Genomic DNA, 17,511 nt, shown 5'->3' on the forward strand with positions numbered 1-17,511 from the left:
ACCAGGGAAGCACTTGGGCAGAACATGTGCAAAAGGTCAGACTATTGCATTGATTCTTTTTTTAGTCCTTAAAATGTGTGCTCTGTATATTGCTACTGAACCAAGGCCCCCTTACCAGCGGGAGGTGGGGAGGGAGGATGGAAGGTACCAGCAGCAGAGGGATGCGTGCAGCTCTTTGGCATTTGAATGGAGAACAATTGAGATGATGATTCTCAAGCAGGACCATTCCTCTTTTCATGAAGGAGAAAGGACATGTCAGAACTTTTCCAATAGAGGGAGCACCGGGGCAGTCATGGCCACTGTCAAACATCACCTGAGGTGCCTTATTTTGGAACTGGAAAACCCAGATGCCCACACATCCATCCTGTGGGGAATATGTACCTACACTGTCAGGATTGGGGTGTAATTTGGCAATCAGAAAGCAAAGATTTTACACTTGGAGACCACTCTGGGGTAAAACCCCAAAAAAAGAAAAAAAAACCCTAGTCTGTCTTAACCTCCGTGACAATCTCTGAATCTGGATTTGAAAGGTGTTTGTGGCTCAAGCAAAGCAGTCTGCAGACCTTCACTCGACATCACAGAAATGATTTGTGGTCACTGTAAACTGAAATGGAAATTATTTTGTGCAAGCTACAAGGACATGTTTCAGACCAGCAGTCACTATCCTCAGGCAATCTAGGCTGATTTGCAACAGATGAAATGCAGCATTTGTATTAGATTTGGTGACCAGAGCAATATCAAACTTATTACAAATTTCATGTTTATCAAATTGACAGTGTAACCTGATAAATGACCGCTTGTTTTTACTCAACAGAAAGACTAGAATAGCTTGTTTCCTAGTGTGCATACTGAAAGTGCAAATACCATGTTTCCTCTGTTTTGAGGAAGCATTTTTGGCAAGCTTTGCAAAATTTATTTTTATGCTTCCAATTATTCTAGCTGTGGCAGAAAAGCACAGATAAGAAAGACAGGAGTGGCAGATTGGGCCTGATGAGAATCTGTTTCAGATGCTGGTGTGGAAACTAGAGATCACTGAGGACAACATGTGCAAAAGCTAAGAACTGTATCATCAAACTCATAATCATGAAGCATACCATGACTCAGGCTAAAAGCCAAAAAAATTGGAGGAATGGCTAGTGCCCAAATGGCAAGGTCTTTTGTCATGGATATAACAGCAAGGGTGACAGCGAGGAATTCATAAAATCCTTCCTGCTGCCTAGAATGCAGAATGAAGAATGGATTCAATTCTTTCTTGTATTGCTGCTCACATCTGCTGCGTCCCAAAATGGCTCAGTCTTTGGCAGACCACAAAGTAACCAATCCAACACAGTGAATTAATCAGGTAAGATTTCTTGGATGACTGGAATTAAAGATACCCACAAATACTTTGCCAGAGTGAAGCTTTTCTCTACCATGCCTGAAACTTTCCTGAAGGCTCACTAAGACTCACAGTCCTCAGCTTATTACTGTGTTCAGTAAACAGCAAGCTTTTCCTGAGAATTCTTGCAAATCTAAAATAAGAATAGGATGGCAGTTTTTGGAAAGCCACTGATATCCTGATGCTTGATAATGGAAGGCTTTTTTTGGAAATTCTGGTATTAGCTAAGAGAAGAGATTATGACTGGATGGGGAACACTGACAGTGAGTGTCTCTTCCTTCAAATCAGCTTCCTTATAAGATTTCTAACGTTTGAGAGTAGGAAAAGAAAACTACTACTGCAAAACTTTCCTAATCTAGGAAATAAAACTGTCCCAACTTACATTCTAGAACACAATTCTCAAAAAACTGTTGAACATTCCGGGAACATTTCTCAGTCATTCTGAATATTTCATACTCACTGAAATGTGATGTGGCATTATTATTTTTACCTAATTTTAGTGGTGAACTTGGGGTAATTACTGAAGAGAAAAATCAGTTACATGTAGCTTTTATATCTACAGATGCTGTCTTCTTTTGACAGACATTGAAGATAATATATTTATATATTCATATAGATAGATGTTTGCTATATATTTTGAATTTTGGGGGTGCCAATTTTTTTACTGCTCTGATGAGCAATCCACCATACTACTTTGTAATCCCTAGGAGGATTTGCATCAGCTAAATCAGGACATCAGATCAATGCTCTATCAGGAAGAAGTAACAATGAACAAAACATAATAACATATAAGCTGAAGAAAGCATTATTTCAGACACCTTAGCTGTGCTTTAAATAAGGAGAATGAAGTGTCTCTGTATCGATGCTGTATTATTTACACTGAGGGAGCACATGATGCAACACTACAGCTGCCACAGGTGGCCTTACAGCAGGACCTGCACTCCTGGGACCTGCCTAACTTCATCCTAAATACTGAAGTGTGACCTTCAAAACCTATTCTGAGTGCCCTCCCAGCCCTGGGGTAGCGTTCTCCCCCGGAGAGTTGCCTCTTTAAAATGAAATGCTCCTTACAGAATACAGAGTTCTGGACTGGGGACATTTGTTAGTGCCTGCCCTAGTAGTACAACCTGGGCTGCAGCATCCCTGGATATTCCTGAATCCCTTATTCATAATTATCCCTAGATAATCCTGAACTTCCTGGCTGGAAAAGCAGAGTGAGGGCATGCTTGGCATCAAACATGTTGGCTCTGCTTAAAGCACACAGTAGTTCAGTGATAGCAGCCTGAGTCCTGATGCAACACAGATTTTATTCCCTTGAGTTTGATTTCATGGCTAATAGTCAGCGGACCAGGAGTCACAGCCCTCTTGCATGACTAAGTGGTAGTCTCTCCATTCCATTCTCCCACACCTTACCCAGCAGGACCAGAAAATGCTTAGCCCAATACTTGATGCTGCTTGATCTGCTGGCTTGGAGTAATAAAATCTTTCTCCTAAAAAAATAGCAGGTTGTCATGTGAGGAATCCCTCTGGGTTTCTGGAAGACGGAAATAAAACCAGTAGCACAGAACACCAGTAAGATATTTTGGGCAGGATTTAGAGAACATTCCTGCCTTCAGCATTTCCTGTGAATACCACACTAAAACAAACACATTTTTAAAAAATGCATGTGAGTGTCCTAGGTGAGCCCCATCGGAAGCGGGTAGTTAACACGCCACTGTCTAATGAGCACTGATGTCATTGCTTTACACTTGTGAGAGCTGGTTGTAAACACAGAGTGGCTCACCCGAGAAACCAACTTCCTGAAGATTAACTGTGACAGTGATGTATGGAATATGTAAATAGACCTAATCAGAGGTGCCGGCCTGTAACCACGGGGCAGGCAGGAAATGAACACAGCTGAGAACTTTGCAGACTCACTTTCTTATTCTGACCTTTCAAAAGACAAAACAAATGAATTCAGTTTAGCACAGATATAAACACTTTCCACGGCAGAAGTTCTGACAAAACTACAAAGATTCCCAAGCCAGCACCAAGCTTGTGTTTTCATCACAGATGCCACACAAAGTTCTTTTGAGATCCCTGGCTGAGAGACCCCAAATGCAAAGTGTTCTGTTCCTGTTGTCAGCAATCCGTACCTGAAGCAATGCAATTTTATCTCCTTCCTTTTAAACAGCAGCAACGCAACAGGGTTTTATGATGTGAACTATGTGCACCTGTTGCAACGCTTGTTTTTACTAACTCTGGAATATCTCAGGTGTCAAACTTCTCCACCAGGATGAACCTTTCAAATGCACCACTAAGAAATTCACTGAATTAGCAGACTGCAAGATCCTCTACTTGAGATTTCCAATAAAACCATTTTCCTTTTGGAATTGCTTCATAGACAAAAGATAAACAAAACAATCATATGTTGGATCATACAATTATTAAACTGTAGGTCTAATTATGGTTTCCAATAAGGCATAAACAACACAAATATTGAGGTGTGATAAATTGTTAAGAAGTTACTGAAGAGCAGAGTTATTTATTAAAACTAAATGAATACCAAATATGTAATTTTAATTTTCCATTTTTCAAGTCCTTTACATGAAAAAAAAATATAGAAATTCATCTTTTCAGTCCATGCTCTTCAGTTTCTTTCCATGCCTGTTTCCTCACAGGACAGTAAAGAACCTCTGTTGTTTTTATTAGTTTGTTTGTCTTCCCACAAAAATGAATATTGCTTCCCCCCAGGGGAAACCTAACCCAAAAAAGCCAGACTGGTAAGATTGTGTTTGAATAAAGACAGTGATGGAGCTCGGCTGTGGAGGTGCCAGAGCAATGCCAGAACAGGAGCATAGTTTACACTAACCTGGTAAGGAAAATTGCTTGGAGAGAGATGGAGCAGGATTACAGACAAAGGAGGACTCCCATTGTGCTCTAGTTCTTTGTGCTGAGCTGAACTTCTCAGCTGGGGCTGCCCTTCTATTCAGCTGAACTGAAAGCCAGAATCTTTCAGTGCCTTCCTTTAAAAAAGAAACAAGATATAGTCAGTGTATAGCACAATGTCCTTATTGCTAACAGTATCAGGCAGTATTTCTTTCACAGAGGGCAGCTATTGTGCCTATACAAACCAACCATGACTTGATTATCAGCTCTGACAGCACCTTATAAACACTGACAGAAGCCAGTGCAGACACTTTTCAACTGATGAACAGGCCCAAAGGGATCATGATATCACCTCAAGGAACTTCCCGCATTTTATGATCTATTCAATTTTACTTTTATGTCATATAAATATTTTAAAAATACATTTTGTATTCATCTTAAAAGATGAATTTATTCTTTTCCAGAAGAAATAAATCATTAAGTCAATATTGTTCTCACATTGAAGAGATGATCCTGATTTGAGAGCTTAAAAATCAGTAGTTTCCTTCCCAAAAGATTTGTGAACTTATTTCAGTGGTTAGAGAAATGGTTGGGAAGCAGGACATGAAGTTCTCATCACAAATTGCTTTAGAACTTTCTAGGTCTTTAATCATGTCACCAACATAATATTCTGGGTCTGCTTTTTCTGGCTTAAAATAACTTATTTGTTTTTCTGTATCGTCATCTTGCAGTATCCAAAATGGCCCAGCAGCATTTACAGGGTCATTAATAGCGTTGCCATAACTACTGTAGCCTGCAGTGCAAAACAGAAATGCTTATTAGCACCAGCACCATCACTGACAAAACACAGGCTGACTGGGATGTAATTTGGCTACTTCATGGCCTAGATTTAACATTAGCTTTCTTTAAATAGGGGGAAAAAGATAGGAAGGGGGGATTTTTTTGTGGTTATTCTCTTCCTCTCACCACTCTTGCAGACTTCTGGATGAATTCTCAGGAGATGCACAGCACACCACTGCAGTCGGGACTGATGCTATTGCTGCATTATAGTGCAATAATATTTTAAACACCTAAAGCGTAACACTCATCGCTTCAGGGCCATTTAAGAGTGCATTGGACAAGCTATTCAGATGCACTCAGGGGAGAGCCCATTGTTGGTGGGTACTCAGATGACACAGCTGCTCATTCCCATCTATAAGTTACCTGGTACTATGACAATACCACCATAATTCACTTTCAAATCTTTCTTAAATCAGCTTATAGAAACTACTGAGGCTACAATTAACAACATTTTTCAGGAGTTGGAATCACCAGGTAATAAAATTATGGCAGACAAACACAGACAGCATTATATACACTTAACAGGTAAAAAAAGCTCACGTGACTACCACTATTGCAGAAAAGGGAAATAAAATCACACAGTCTATCTAGTTATTAGTAAAAGGCAGAATAAATGATTAAAGACAGCTGTGGTTAAAGCTAGTTTAAAATAAGCATGATGTGATATAAGCCTAGTCTGAAACTGAAAATGAAGTTCAAACCATAACTCTGTTCCTTGAAGGTCCTCAGGTTACAAAAGCAGTTGTGCTTTCCCATTCAGTCTGATTTTAAAATTTGTATTACACATGTAGCACATGTGAGTTTTATTTCAATTTTTGCTCTTTAAAAAATCACAATAGATAACTGCTTTATTTTTTTGTATTTCACAAATTTGTAGTCCTAGCAGTGTTGCTGTGTTTTTTCATTTCTCGTGAATATTAGTACCTCCCACCCTTCCTAACTCCACAAGCCACAGGGAAAAGGTCACAGTGGGACTATCATCAGAACTTACCTATGCTTCAGTAGCTCTGCAGAATTCAACAAAATTATGGGAGGTGATGAGGTCATGTCTTCTCCCCAAGGCTCAATGTCTCACCTGAATAATCAAAATGAGACATTGACACTTAAAAAAGAAGAACTATTTAACTCTTAATCAATTAACTACTGCATAATTTTAATCTTTTCCAGCACCTCATTCAGTTAACACTGAGGAAACTTGTTTAGTAGAGGTATTGTTCCTGTGACATCTCCAACACAAATTGAACTTAAAACCAAGAAATGTAATTTACATCGGACTTGTATGTGAAAAGGTAATTTGTGTTGATCAGCCTAAAAGATAACTACATTTTTACATTATACAAATTGAAATCAGAAATTTTGGGTTATTTACTATCAAAATAATAAAATATCACATATTTTTGTTCTGAGCTAGAGACTTTTTTTATCCTGGCTGTGTGATTGCAAGTAAAATAAAGCCACAGACAGAGAAGATACAGAAGGATCTTTTACTGTACAAACCCAGAAATGAGAAGTAGGTGGTTATAATTCCTGAAGAATGGTGAAAAAATTAAAATCTCTTCTTGCAAAATACTTGATTGACCACAGCTCCATCTGGCTCTTGCAGGAGACCCTGAGAAACCCTGAGTTTCAAGCCAGAATGCTGTAGGTGGAACTAAAACTGTGTCTAGCATATGGCACCTGAGGTTGTATAGAACAGTTTAAGCTCAGATGGAAGATCTCTAAGAGCTTATGGTAATGTTGTACACTGTTCTATGCAACGTTATTGTCATTGAAGTTAATTTTAGAGAGACTACACTGTGTGAGCTCCTGACAGGTGTTTGGGGGCAAATGCTGCTGTCCCCCTAAGCCCAGCAGACCAACAGGTTCCAGATGCAGGCACTCCGGAGCCGCTCTCTGCCTGCGGTTTGCCGGCATCAGTGACGGACATTTTGCAATCTCACTTCCCCAAATGACGAACGTAAAACCAGAACTCTACTTAAAGCCCAGTGTACGTGCAGATGCAGTGGCAGTGACGGTGGAGAATCACCTTCTTCCCACCACCATCTCCTCTGCCAACTGTGCCCTTGCCAACCAGGGGCAACCTGGGCAGACACAGCATGTGAGAGCCTCCCCAAGCTTATCAGCCACACCAGGTGCAACCACCACAAGGAAGCAAGAGAAACGTTTTCGGAAGCTTTTGTAGAGGAAGATGGAGAACCCACTTCTTTTACTCCCCCAACTAAATATTTCTGCTTCAAAGGATAAATCCTATTACAAAGTCATGAAGTCAATGATTAAAGAGGAGCCACACAAAGCAAGCAAGCCTGGGTAAGTTTTCGGGTCATACCAACCCTCTGAGTGTTCTGTTTACGTAAGAGGCTCTTCTAACATAGCTTGTGGGTGTGAATTTAGGACACAGATGATTTTATTTTTGGCATATGTATGAAAACTCATGAACTGCCATCCTAGAAATTGTGTACATAAAATATTAACTGATTGTGGAACTAATTTTTTAAGAACAAGAAACAAAGCAAATAATGAGCTAAGAAAACTAGGAAAGGGAGATTGGAAGAAGTTCTGAGAAATGCTGAATATGATCTGGGAAAGTTTCTTTTCAAAAATTTGAAATGACAGGAAGCAATACTTCCTTTTTCTTTGTGAAACTTTAAAAACAGAAGACGCTGAGCTAACTCTTTGCACTGTCTATTGGGAAATTTTACCCCTTCATCTTTAAAATAAATTAAAACGATGCTGAAAATGAAAGGATTTCCATTTCTCTTCACTTCATATGTAAACTTATGCTAAGCTATAACGATGAAAATCATTAATGTGAATAATGTATGTAGGCGAAGCAACAACAACAATACTGTAAGTGAAAATAGAAGAATCTGTGAAGCAGAAACAGAGATAATAATCAATAGAAATGTTTGAGGGGGGAAAAAACAACTTTCAACAAGGTTTCTTGAAAAGCTACTCCAATTCTGTTGTAGATCTAAGCAGAAGAGAAATAGGCTGAGCCTTCTCCTGCAGAAACCTGAATTCCATGAAAGTGATCATCTTGGTAAACCTGGAAACTTGACAAAAGCAGCAAGGTAAGCATTATAAAATACTAAGTTCATGGGGATTCCTTGCAAGAAGTGCCTGTGTGACTCAGAACGTTTCCTGCATCTATGTGTGTGCATTCAGACTTGGCAGAGAGTAGTACTTTCTAGACCTATTTAATTTGAAAATCACCAATCTAGTTCAGGCATACAGACACTATAGAAATATCTGGTACACATCAAGGTAAGCCACCACTAGTGTTTTCACACCACTGGCCCCCACAGACTTGGAGATGCATTTAAACCTTCACTAGTGCCAAAAGCCTTTGTATTGGTCCACTGACTATATAGAGCAAGCATCAACTGAGAAATGTTGCTGACAAATTACTGCTTGCAGGAAAATTATACATCTTCCTGCATGGCAGGTTTTCCAAAGAATTCTGTGATGTACAGATGCCATATACATGGTAAGTACTGAATTCATAGTTCCTCAATAATTGCAACAATTGGTTGAATACTCGTCTCCAAATTCAGATATTGATGTTTGTGCACTGTGGTGATATTGTCCCTGTTACAATGTTTTCATAAAAATACAGGGTAAAATCCTGGGTTTATTGACTTCAGTAAGAGTCTAGTTCCTGATTTCAATGGGGTACCAAGGTCTCATTCGTATATTAAGAATTTCATTTGACCTACAAGAAGGAATATGTAAAGTAATGCAACTCCACAGCCTAAAAAAATTTTCTGCCCCTTCCTTTCTATCACAAATCATTTCAGAACACTTCAGTGCTTACCTTTCTCTTTTGTCTTGGTGGACCTTGTTTAAGCAGTTCCTCTCTTTGGGACCAAGCTGCCTGCTTTGCCCAGAACTGCTTCTTACAAGCCCTCAGTAATTATGAGTACATGGTAGAAATCACATAAAGGCCCAAACTCTCTTTCTAGAACCCATGAAAAAGTGGCTGAGAATGGCATATCTAAATGCTTGCACCTATGCATCTGGATAACTAGGCCATCTGTTGCTCACATTTTGAAGTATCCCACCCATCTCGGTTCCAGACATGCTAAGATTACATCTGAAAAGAGGAAGCAGAGCTGCTGTGCAGTCTGTATGCAGACAGGACTGGGTGGCTGATTACCCAGGGTATTTAATACAAAGTACAAGACGTCATTGCATTCTTATAATCTGTGAAAAGGAACTTTCAGAGGCAGATAAAATAGCAATAATAATTCCCTGAAGAATTTCCCCCTTTTAACAGGCCATCATTGCCTCACTCAGCCAGCTGCCTTTTACCATGTTACTCTCACATAGGTGCTGCCTAACAGATTCAGTTGTTCTTGTATAGAAGAAAATCTTGCAGATTTTTGGTGGTCTTTATATACAGATTAGGGAGAAGTGACAATTATTTTTGCCAAAAATGAAAAAACCCTCCAAACAAACAAAAATTACTATTTTTTGAATAATAAAGGGAAATAATAATTTGAGGTTTTAAAGGTGATTTACTTAGCTTACATGATTTCCATTCTTCACACAGACTTACTAACATAAGCAGAAAGAGAACTTAATGAAGCACTGCAGATGGACAGTGGGGTGACAGTAGAAATAGCTTGCAATGCGTTACTTTAAACTCGTTTCTTCTCATATTTAGAAAGGTGCAAAGCTGAACAAATCCTGGTTTCTGTCCATTATTGCAAAAACTCATTGCTACACCCAGGTGTTGGGGATCTGGGAGGCTACTGGGTTGATGCAGATTCTGAAGGAGAAACAGACACTCACACTATGAGTTTCCAAACCCAACAAGAACCTCTCCAGCATTCCATGTAGTTGTGGACTGAGTAGGTGGTCTGAAATCTCTTTCACTTTGACCAAAATAATTTCTGTAGCTATGGGAACCCACAGTTCCCCAACTTACCAGTCCTCACAGTTCAAAGAACTGTACTTTTTGTACTTCTCATAACTAAGAAATTCTGTAAGGGAGTAAGGTCTCATTTTCCCTGCCTCCAGAATCCCCTACTTTACCAGCCTGTGGTCATTTCTTGAATTTCATTTCTCCAGCATTCATACCTCTCCTCAAGAACTTTTCTTCTCTCCCTACTCAAAAATTTCTTTCCTGTAAGCAATGACTTCTGCTAGGAGACATGTGACAGCTATTAAAATAATAATTTTTAAAAATCCTCCTTTTGAGTTTGTGCAAAACCAAGGTCATTACTGGCTTAAAGTCCTTCCCAAAATTATTGGAATTTTCTTTCATCTAAACTTCACATGCCTACAGGTTTTGCCAAGGGAGCCCAAATTGTGTGAATTGGGCAATAAGCAGCAAAACTCCATGAGGAAGGGGGATTCATACTCCAGAAGGGTTCAGTCCATAAGAAGCTGTTCTAACCAACTTATTGACAAGTTGCTTATTGATACTTTCAGTGCATTGTGCTTTGCCCTTGAATGAAAATAGTTCTAAATATTAATATTCATAAAGCAGTCAATAAAAATTGACTTTGCCTTCAGGCTTAGAACTTAAGTCCTTGCCCTAACATGACACACTTCACCTCCTGCTTACTCCAGTTCTGGTCTACTAAAAATCCAAGTACTGTCCAGGTGTGTATTGAGGGCTAATCTATACAAAACCAAAAAGTGATTTCTCCAAAATTGTGTTTATGTGAATGAAATAAGGTGCTGTTTTTTAATTTCCTCACTGTTCTCTAGGGCAGAGTTTTTGAACTCAAAGTGAACTACCTGCAACTTGACATACTTGATGAAGAATATGAGGAGTTTTATAAATGAGGCACAGTGTCTCAGAATAAGATGACATTTGAAATATGTTTGTGGTAAACAAACCAAACTATGTGTGCTATTAACCTAGAAGACTAACACTGAAACCTCATGGCTACAACTCTGTCTTCAAGCTATAGAATTTTTCCATGTTTCATTAGAAGCAGACTGTGGTAACACAGACACAGAGCAAGGGCATTCAAAACCACATCTCTGCACAAGTATTTCCTAAGTTTAAATAGCTGACAGACTTGGTTCCCTTATGAGTTTTACCATACTGCATGATTCCCTTAAAGATTAGTAGAGCAGGGCAAACACCAGAGCAAAAATATCTTTGATGTTTTTTTTTAAACAGGGAAAAGAAGTACAACTCTGCAGAAAAAAGGTCAGAAAAAAATTAAAGGAAGTGTTTCTGAAGTCTCTAAGAGAATGACTTCCTATTGTAATGTGATCTAATCAAAGGCTTTGTGAAACATAATGGGAACTGATAACACACCTTACACAGCTTCCTAAATACACAGTATACACAATTCTTCAAAATTCCTTTCTGTTTCTTAAGCAGTGTGTCTCCTGAAGAAGCAGTGAAATGGGGAGAATCTTTTGACAAACTGCTTTCTGAGAAAGGTTAGTAGTTTTTTCCTCTCCATACAGTCTGTTAGAATGGAATACTGATGGAAAATGATGGAAAAAATGATAGAAGATTGATGGAAAATTGTAAAATCCCCTTAAGTAGACTGGGCAGTTACCTAAATTAGGTGTGATGGGTCATTTACAACAGCATGTGTTTCTCTTCTTCTCATGCTTAGGCTATACCATGCTGTCAGCTAGTGAAAATAGCTGAAAATGTCATGTAAGGTTTGTATTTTATTGAACAAAGTAATATAACAGACAATAAAGAGTTCCTTCAATAAGAAGGAGTATTTAATCTGAATATGGTTCAAATATTCAAGACATGTTCTATGTTCTTAAGAAAAGACTTTGTCAGTTCTGGTACAATTTGTTTCTAAACCCATGGTGGGATCCAAGCTGGGCATCATTTGAAGGGCCTGCTGCTCACATAATTATCAAATGCACATATGTCCCTTTTTTCATTTTTCAGGGGCACACATGTTTCAGTACAGTGCTGGACATTATGTGCTTTTCAAACCCGGTTCCATGAACAGTTGACATCATTACAATTGCATGACTTCTGCAGGTTCAGTACACATAAGAAAGAAAATATCCTCAGCATAACAACAGTAGCATAAATCAAATTATAAAGAAGCCAAAAGTCATCCATTTTAAATCATTACTGGAGGACAGTTACGAGCTAAGATTCAAATAGTGTTTTGGTCAACCCAAACTGATATTAAGACAGAACAAAATCCATGAATTCTACATATCCAAATATTTTGCTTGCATCTCTTTCTAAATTTCTGAGATCTTCATAGTGGCTTTTTACTGATGCTGTGAATTTTGTAATGGGAGTTACAGCACTAAGGATCATTAATGGAAAAACTGCATTTATTTTAAAACCTTTATGTATTTTAATATTCTACAATGTGGTATTATTCAAAGGGAGCATGAACTATTTTGCTTCTTTACACAGACTGTGTGAAAAGAGCAACTGTCTGATAAGGATATATTTTTTAATGCAATGCAACTTTCCCTACTGTAGCTGGGCTGGATGCTTTTACAAAGTTCCTGAAAACTGAGTTCAGTGAGGAGAACATCGAGTTCTGGATAGCTTGTGAGGATTACAAGAAAAGCAAAACTGCACATGAACTTCTCCCGAAAGCTAAGACCATTTTTGAAACATTCATACAGAAAGATGCTCCAAAAGAGGTACAGTAAAGCCATTCTTCATTATACACAGTATTTGACACGACTGCATCTGATGAAATCTGCCATTAGGGAGTGCATGCCCAGGAGGAGGGGCAAAAGTTACTAATGTAGTTGCTGATATAAGAAGGTTGTATAATAAAAGGCAAAGCTCTGGAAGGAAACTTGCATAGATAATTCTCACTGTCTTCAATATGCCTTTCAATACCTGCTCCACATTACTCTAAGTGGAGAGCATGAATTTAAATACTATATCATAGGAATCAGTGATTCCTACTCATCACTAAATCCAAGATACATAGATATACATGGTAAATTTAAGAAGAAATAGTGATATTAAATGTTAAAGCTGCAGTAAGATGTATCAGCTAGCATTTATGGAAAATTATCTGTCTTTATGTAAAGGTATCTCCAGAACAACAAATTCATTCTCCCTTTCACTTAAAACACTAATCATCTGTTAAATTATTACATAACAGATTCAGAAGCTTTTATTTTAAATAAGCTAAAAGAATAAAAGAACTTAGAAGAAATTGCTAAATTAAACATATCCTTTAAAATAATAGCTATGTTTTAAGTATGGACTCGTCTTGATTGATTCCCTCCCTCTTTTCCACCCCCTCCACCTCTAATTGCAAATCCTTGGTATGTTACTGTCAGCACAAAAATATATTGATATGACAATCCCCATCAACACTAAAGCCTTTTTATAGTATTACAAAAGTACAAAAAGTTTTCATATTTACAACTTCTTCATGTTATTGAAGTGTGTTATAAAGGATTCATAAACGAGCAAAAGGAATACTTTTTGCCTGCACTAAGAAGGAAGTGAACAGGTTGGGGGATGAGGAACTTTTCAGTGAAATCACAATCAATAGGTCTTTTGGACTTTAAATTTCCTGTAATTTTGTTGAGTTTGAGCAGATCAAATATGTCACTTGCCAATGCCTGCATTATCATTTTATTTATTTTCCAGAACAATAGTAGTTAAACGCTGCCTGCTGCTTCCCTGTAACAGTGGTGAAAAAGGTGTAATTCTCATTTTAAGAACAGGATTGCAAAATGGTGCAATTTTCACCTGTAATTCACATAGATTGCATTTAAGATTCAGATCTGCTTTTCCTAGGAAATGCCCACTTTCAGAGACTCATGTCCCATTTAATGTCTTACCCTGCTGTGTGCCTTTGGGGTGGACCTTACATAAAAAGGACTCCCTGAGTTGTCTGAGGCAGAACCTGTTGTTGCTAATTAATCAATCCATGAGCGGTTACAGTCAGGTAACAAGCACAGCTACTGTCAAAGGTTGAGATTTATGTAGGAGAAGAGAGGAGCAGGAGGAAAGCTTAAAGAGGGGACAGGGTGTGAAGTCATAGTTTGACTCAGAATAACAAAGCAATTTCTTTACCCATCATACTTTAATTTGGTGCAGGTAGCAGGGGTGCTGGTTCACCTCCAGCAGTTGGTTTTGGTCAGACTCCATCCCTTGGGTTCAGCTGAGACCAGCCAACAGCACTTCATTTCAGACCACACAGCTCTGGAGTTTGCACCTTTTCTCTAACTTCTTGTCCAGCAGAACTCTTTTAGACATAAATTTCTGAGCATATAGTTCAATAGGTTCATAAAATCTTAGATGAGTGGACCATTCTATCATCACTAATTGCCCTTCGGTTTTTAGATCTAAACTATTTGATTTAACTAGTTACACAGAAATGACAGTGTCTCAGTGAGAAAAAAGGAGCATATTATGGAAGACACTTTTGACTGGATCAACAATTTTTAATACATATTCTATCTTATTTTTGAAAATAACATTCTTAAATGTGCCTGACACTTTAATAAAATTCACATACAAATAAATATTTCCTGGGATGAATGCAATTGTACATGGAATAAATCATCATTTGATATGCTTTCCAATGTAAAGCTCCAGAGACCCATTTAAGGATTTTTTAAATTATATTAGCATTTTCTCACCTTCCTAGTACCCAAACTTTACACAGAAAATAGAAATTTAAAATATTCACTAACATATCTTATTAGACAAAGATCTACATGAAGCCTAAATGAGAATGGAGGGAGCTGTGTATTAATTAGCCCAGTGTTGCAAAGCCTAAGACCCACAACTATACAGAGATCACTATTAGAAAGTTACTTTTAGTCAAACATCAAAATTTATCCCCTATTTTATATGTTTTCCTTTGTACCAATGACACATCTGTGAAGACTTTCTGACAGCCATTACAGGACATGAACATACTGTGGTGTTTCCATCCTGTTGTATTGGGGATCCAAGGTCCCTTTATGAGAAAAGTCTTTCACCAGTGTACAGCATTATTAATATGAATAATAGCTCAGGAAATGCATGAATGTTCATTAAACAAATACACTTTTCCTCATTCTCCAGGTGAATTTGGACTTTCACACCAAAGAAGCCACAAGTCAGAATATTCACCAGCCCCTCATCACCACCTTTGATGCAGCACAGAACACAGTCTACAGGCTGATGGAGCAAGACAGCTACCCTCGCTTCCTGAGATCTGATCCTTATTTAAATTTGGTTAAAGGGAGAAGTCCCAGTCGGCCCACCCTTAGGAGACGGTCACGGTCTTTTACTGTCAATGATTTTCAAGGTGCACGCCCAGACTTTACCATTTGGTAACAGGAAACCTCAGCCCTCATAAATTCTAACTACTGCAGCTATTCTATGTGTTTTAAAATTGAAATCCTAACAGATGTAAATAAGTGGCAAAGTTAAATGCACTTACAGCAGGTCAGAGTTCTGTAGCAGATGATTAATCTCATTTTTATAGAGAAGTAGGCAACATATTGGGAAGTCACATAAGGTAAAGGTTTCATACAGTAATTTTTTACACTCAAGCTAAAGCTTTGACCATATTTGGAGGAAAAATCTGAATTTCCTGCATAAAGATGTGGCATAAAATGCCACTTGATAATACCATTATGCATCCTGGGTCTGTATCATTTACGCCAGAGCTTCATCACAGTTAGCATCTATATACATGGTCTTTGCACATATTTATGTTTCTGCCATATTTCCTACACTAAGCACAGAGAATTTGTGGTATTTTCTCATACTGCCAAACACATGGAAACATTATTAGTTATAATGCAAGATTACATGAACTTTAACTACAGACACTGCATAATTATGATGTAGCTATTGCCTATTTTAAGAGGAACATAAAAATACATATTTAATTTTTGGGAGGCACATTTTGTACTTTTTTCTTATTACACATCTGTTCTCTGTATTTAATATGCTGTATAGATTAGTTTTGGCATCAAAAACTTTTATTTTAATTTTTTGCAACTAAATGAGCAGCAATAAAGGGCCAAAAATGTCATTTTAACACAATGTGTGTCATTAAATATCAGGTCCTGCACGTGTGTGTGTGTACATATATATATAATACTCCTACTTTAATTTATAAATAGTCATGGTATACCAACTTTGTTGCTAACCTTTGTTCTAAACTTTTTCTGCTTTTTATCTTGAAAATGCATCTGAAAACTAACAGCTCTTGAACTCAGAATAACTTTCAGTTCTACTGGTCATTAATATACACTCTATAGAAGTGGAAGGAAAAATCTCCATTTTTTGTACCTTTACTACTGAAGTCACACATATCCTTTTCATAATCAGTATGCACAGTTATCCTCTCCTTTTCTTTCAGAATTGATGCAGACATACCTTGAAGCATGGGGCAGTTCTTAAAACCTTTAACATTGGTTCAGTATATCAAGTGGCTGCAGGATTTATTTGTACTTGTGACTTGTATATTCAGTTGCTTCATATGGAATTTAAGCTTTCTCCCTTTTCTTCTCCTCCTGTAAGTGGTGAAAGAGAAGAGTTGCAGTTCCTGAGTATGGGACTTTATGTTCATTGCTAATTTGGGTGTATATGAACTGCTTGATCTGTGGGTTTCCATGTCTCCCTTACTAACTTTCAATAAATCTGATCTACTCAAAGAGTTTTCAAGATTTTTTTTCTCATTAGTACATTGATTAATAAGATGTGAAGACTTCACTTAAAGTTCAATACTAGCTGTAATCATTACCATTTTAATCAAAGTGTTACTGTGCACAAAGATCCACAGTTACCAGGAAATGCTGCTGAGCTGCAAGGACCCAGGAACCACCTCCAAGTGCTTCCCTTTACCTGGGGAACAGAAAGAAAACACATTTGTAACTATGAAGACTGTGATCCTTGCTGGTTTATTGCATTAACCCTCCCTGATCTCAAAACTTCAGCCACATGCTCCTCCTGACAGTGGAAGCAGTCAGAACCTGGACAGAACAATTCAGGAATAATTAATTGTTCTTAGGAGCCCTGACATTGTATTTCAGTCTCTTTAACAGTACCAAATGCACCTTTGGAACTTTTCAGTCTCCATTTTTTACAAACTGTCTACAGTTCTGTGGTCATTGTCAAAGGCGACTGTCTAATCCAACATCATTGCTGAATTCAGTATATTTTTCTGAATAGATTATTTACCTCTGCTCTTTGACTCTCTATCCCTTGAAAAGGAATCGATTCAGCCAGAAATAATCCTGTTTCTGATTAGGGAATGTTCAGATTAGATATTAGAAATTTTTTTTTTCACTGAAAGAATGGTTAAGCATTGGAATAAGTTGCAGAGAGAGATGGTGGAGTCACCATTCCTGGAACTGTTCAAGAGGTGTCTGGATGTGGCATTTGGGGGTACAGTTTAGGGTGATCATGGTGGTGGGAGGTTAATGATTGGACTAGGAGATCTTGAAGGTCTCTTCCAACCTTGATGATTCTGTGATTAGGCAAT

The 17,511-nt window shown here is 38.0% G+C and overlaps 1 protein-coding gene across 2 annotated transcripts; it reads left to right on the plus strand.

Moving 5' to 3' along the window:
• Positions 1 to 7,042: 7,042 nt before the first annotated feature.
• Positions 7,043 to 16,703, plus strand: RGS18 (regulator of G protein signaling 18). Of its 2 annotated transcripts, none has more exons than XM_071565315.1 (5): positions 7,043 to 7,393; positions 8,056 to 8,157; positions 11,430 to 11,494; positions 12,528 to 12,694; positions 15,096 to 16,703. In XM_071565315.1, the coding sequence occupies exons 1-5, from the start codon at positions 7,275 to 7,277 to the stop codon at positions 15,348 to 15,350; spliced, it is 708 nt and encodes a 235-aa protein (XP_071421416.1). In that variant the 5' UTR covers positions 7,043 to 7,274; the 3' UTR covers positions 15,351 to 16,703. The 2 variants fall into 2 exon arrangements, with proteins under 2 accessions (XP_071421416.1, XP_071421417.1); XM_071565316.1 differs by having other exon boundaries at positions 7,044 to 7,393; positions 11,433 to 11,494.
• Positions 16,704 to 17,511: the final 808 nt, after the last annotated feature.

This window comes from Pithys albifrons, chromosome 10 (genome assembly GCF_047495875.1).
Source record: "Pithys albifrons albifrons isolate INPA30051 chromosome 10, PitAlb_v1, whole genome shotgun sequence".
NCBI classification, from domain to species: domain Eukaryota; kingdom Metazoa; phylum Chordata; class Aves; order Passeriformes; family Thamnophilidae; genus Pithys; species Pithys albifrons.

Bases quoted from the DNA above. Each gene is read 5' to 3' on its own strand.
- RGS18 (XM_071565315.1), top strand. From the start codon at position 7,275: ATGGAGAACCCACTTCTTTTACTCCCCCAACTAAATATTTCTGCTTCA. The intron at 8,158-11,429 runs GTAAGCATTATA...CTGTTTCTTAAG, and splicing joins AACTTGACAAAAGCAGCAAG to CAGTGTGTCTCCTGAAGAAG. The intron at 11,495-12,527 runs GTTAGTAGTTTT...TCCCTACTGTAG, and splicing joins CAAACTGCTTTCTGAGAAAG to CTGGGCTGGATGCTTTTACA.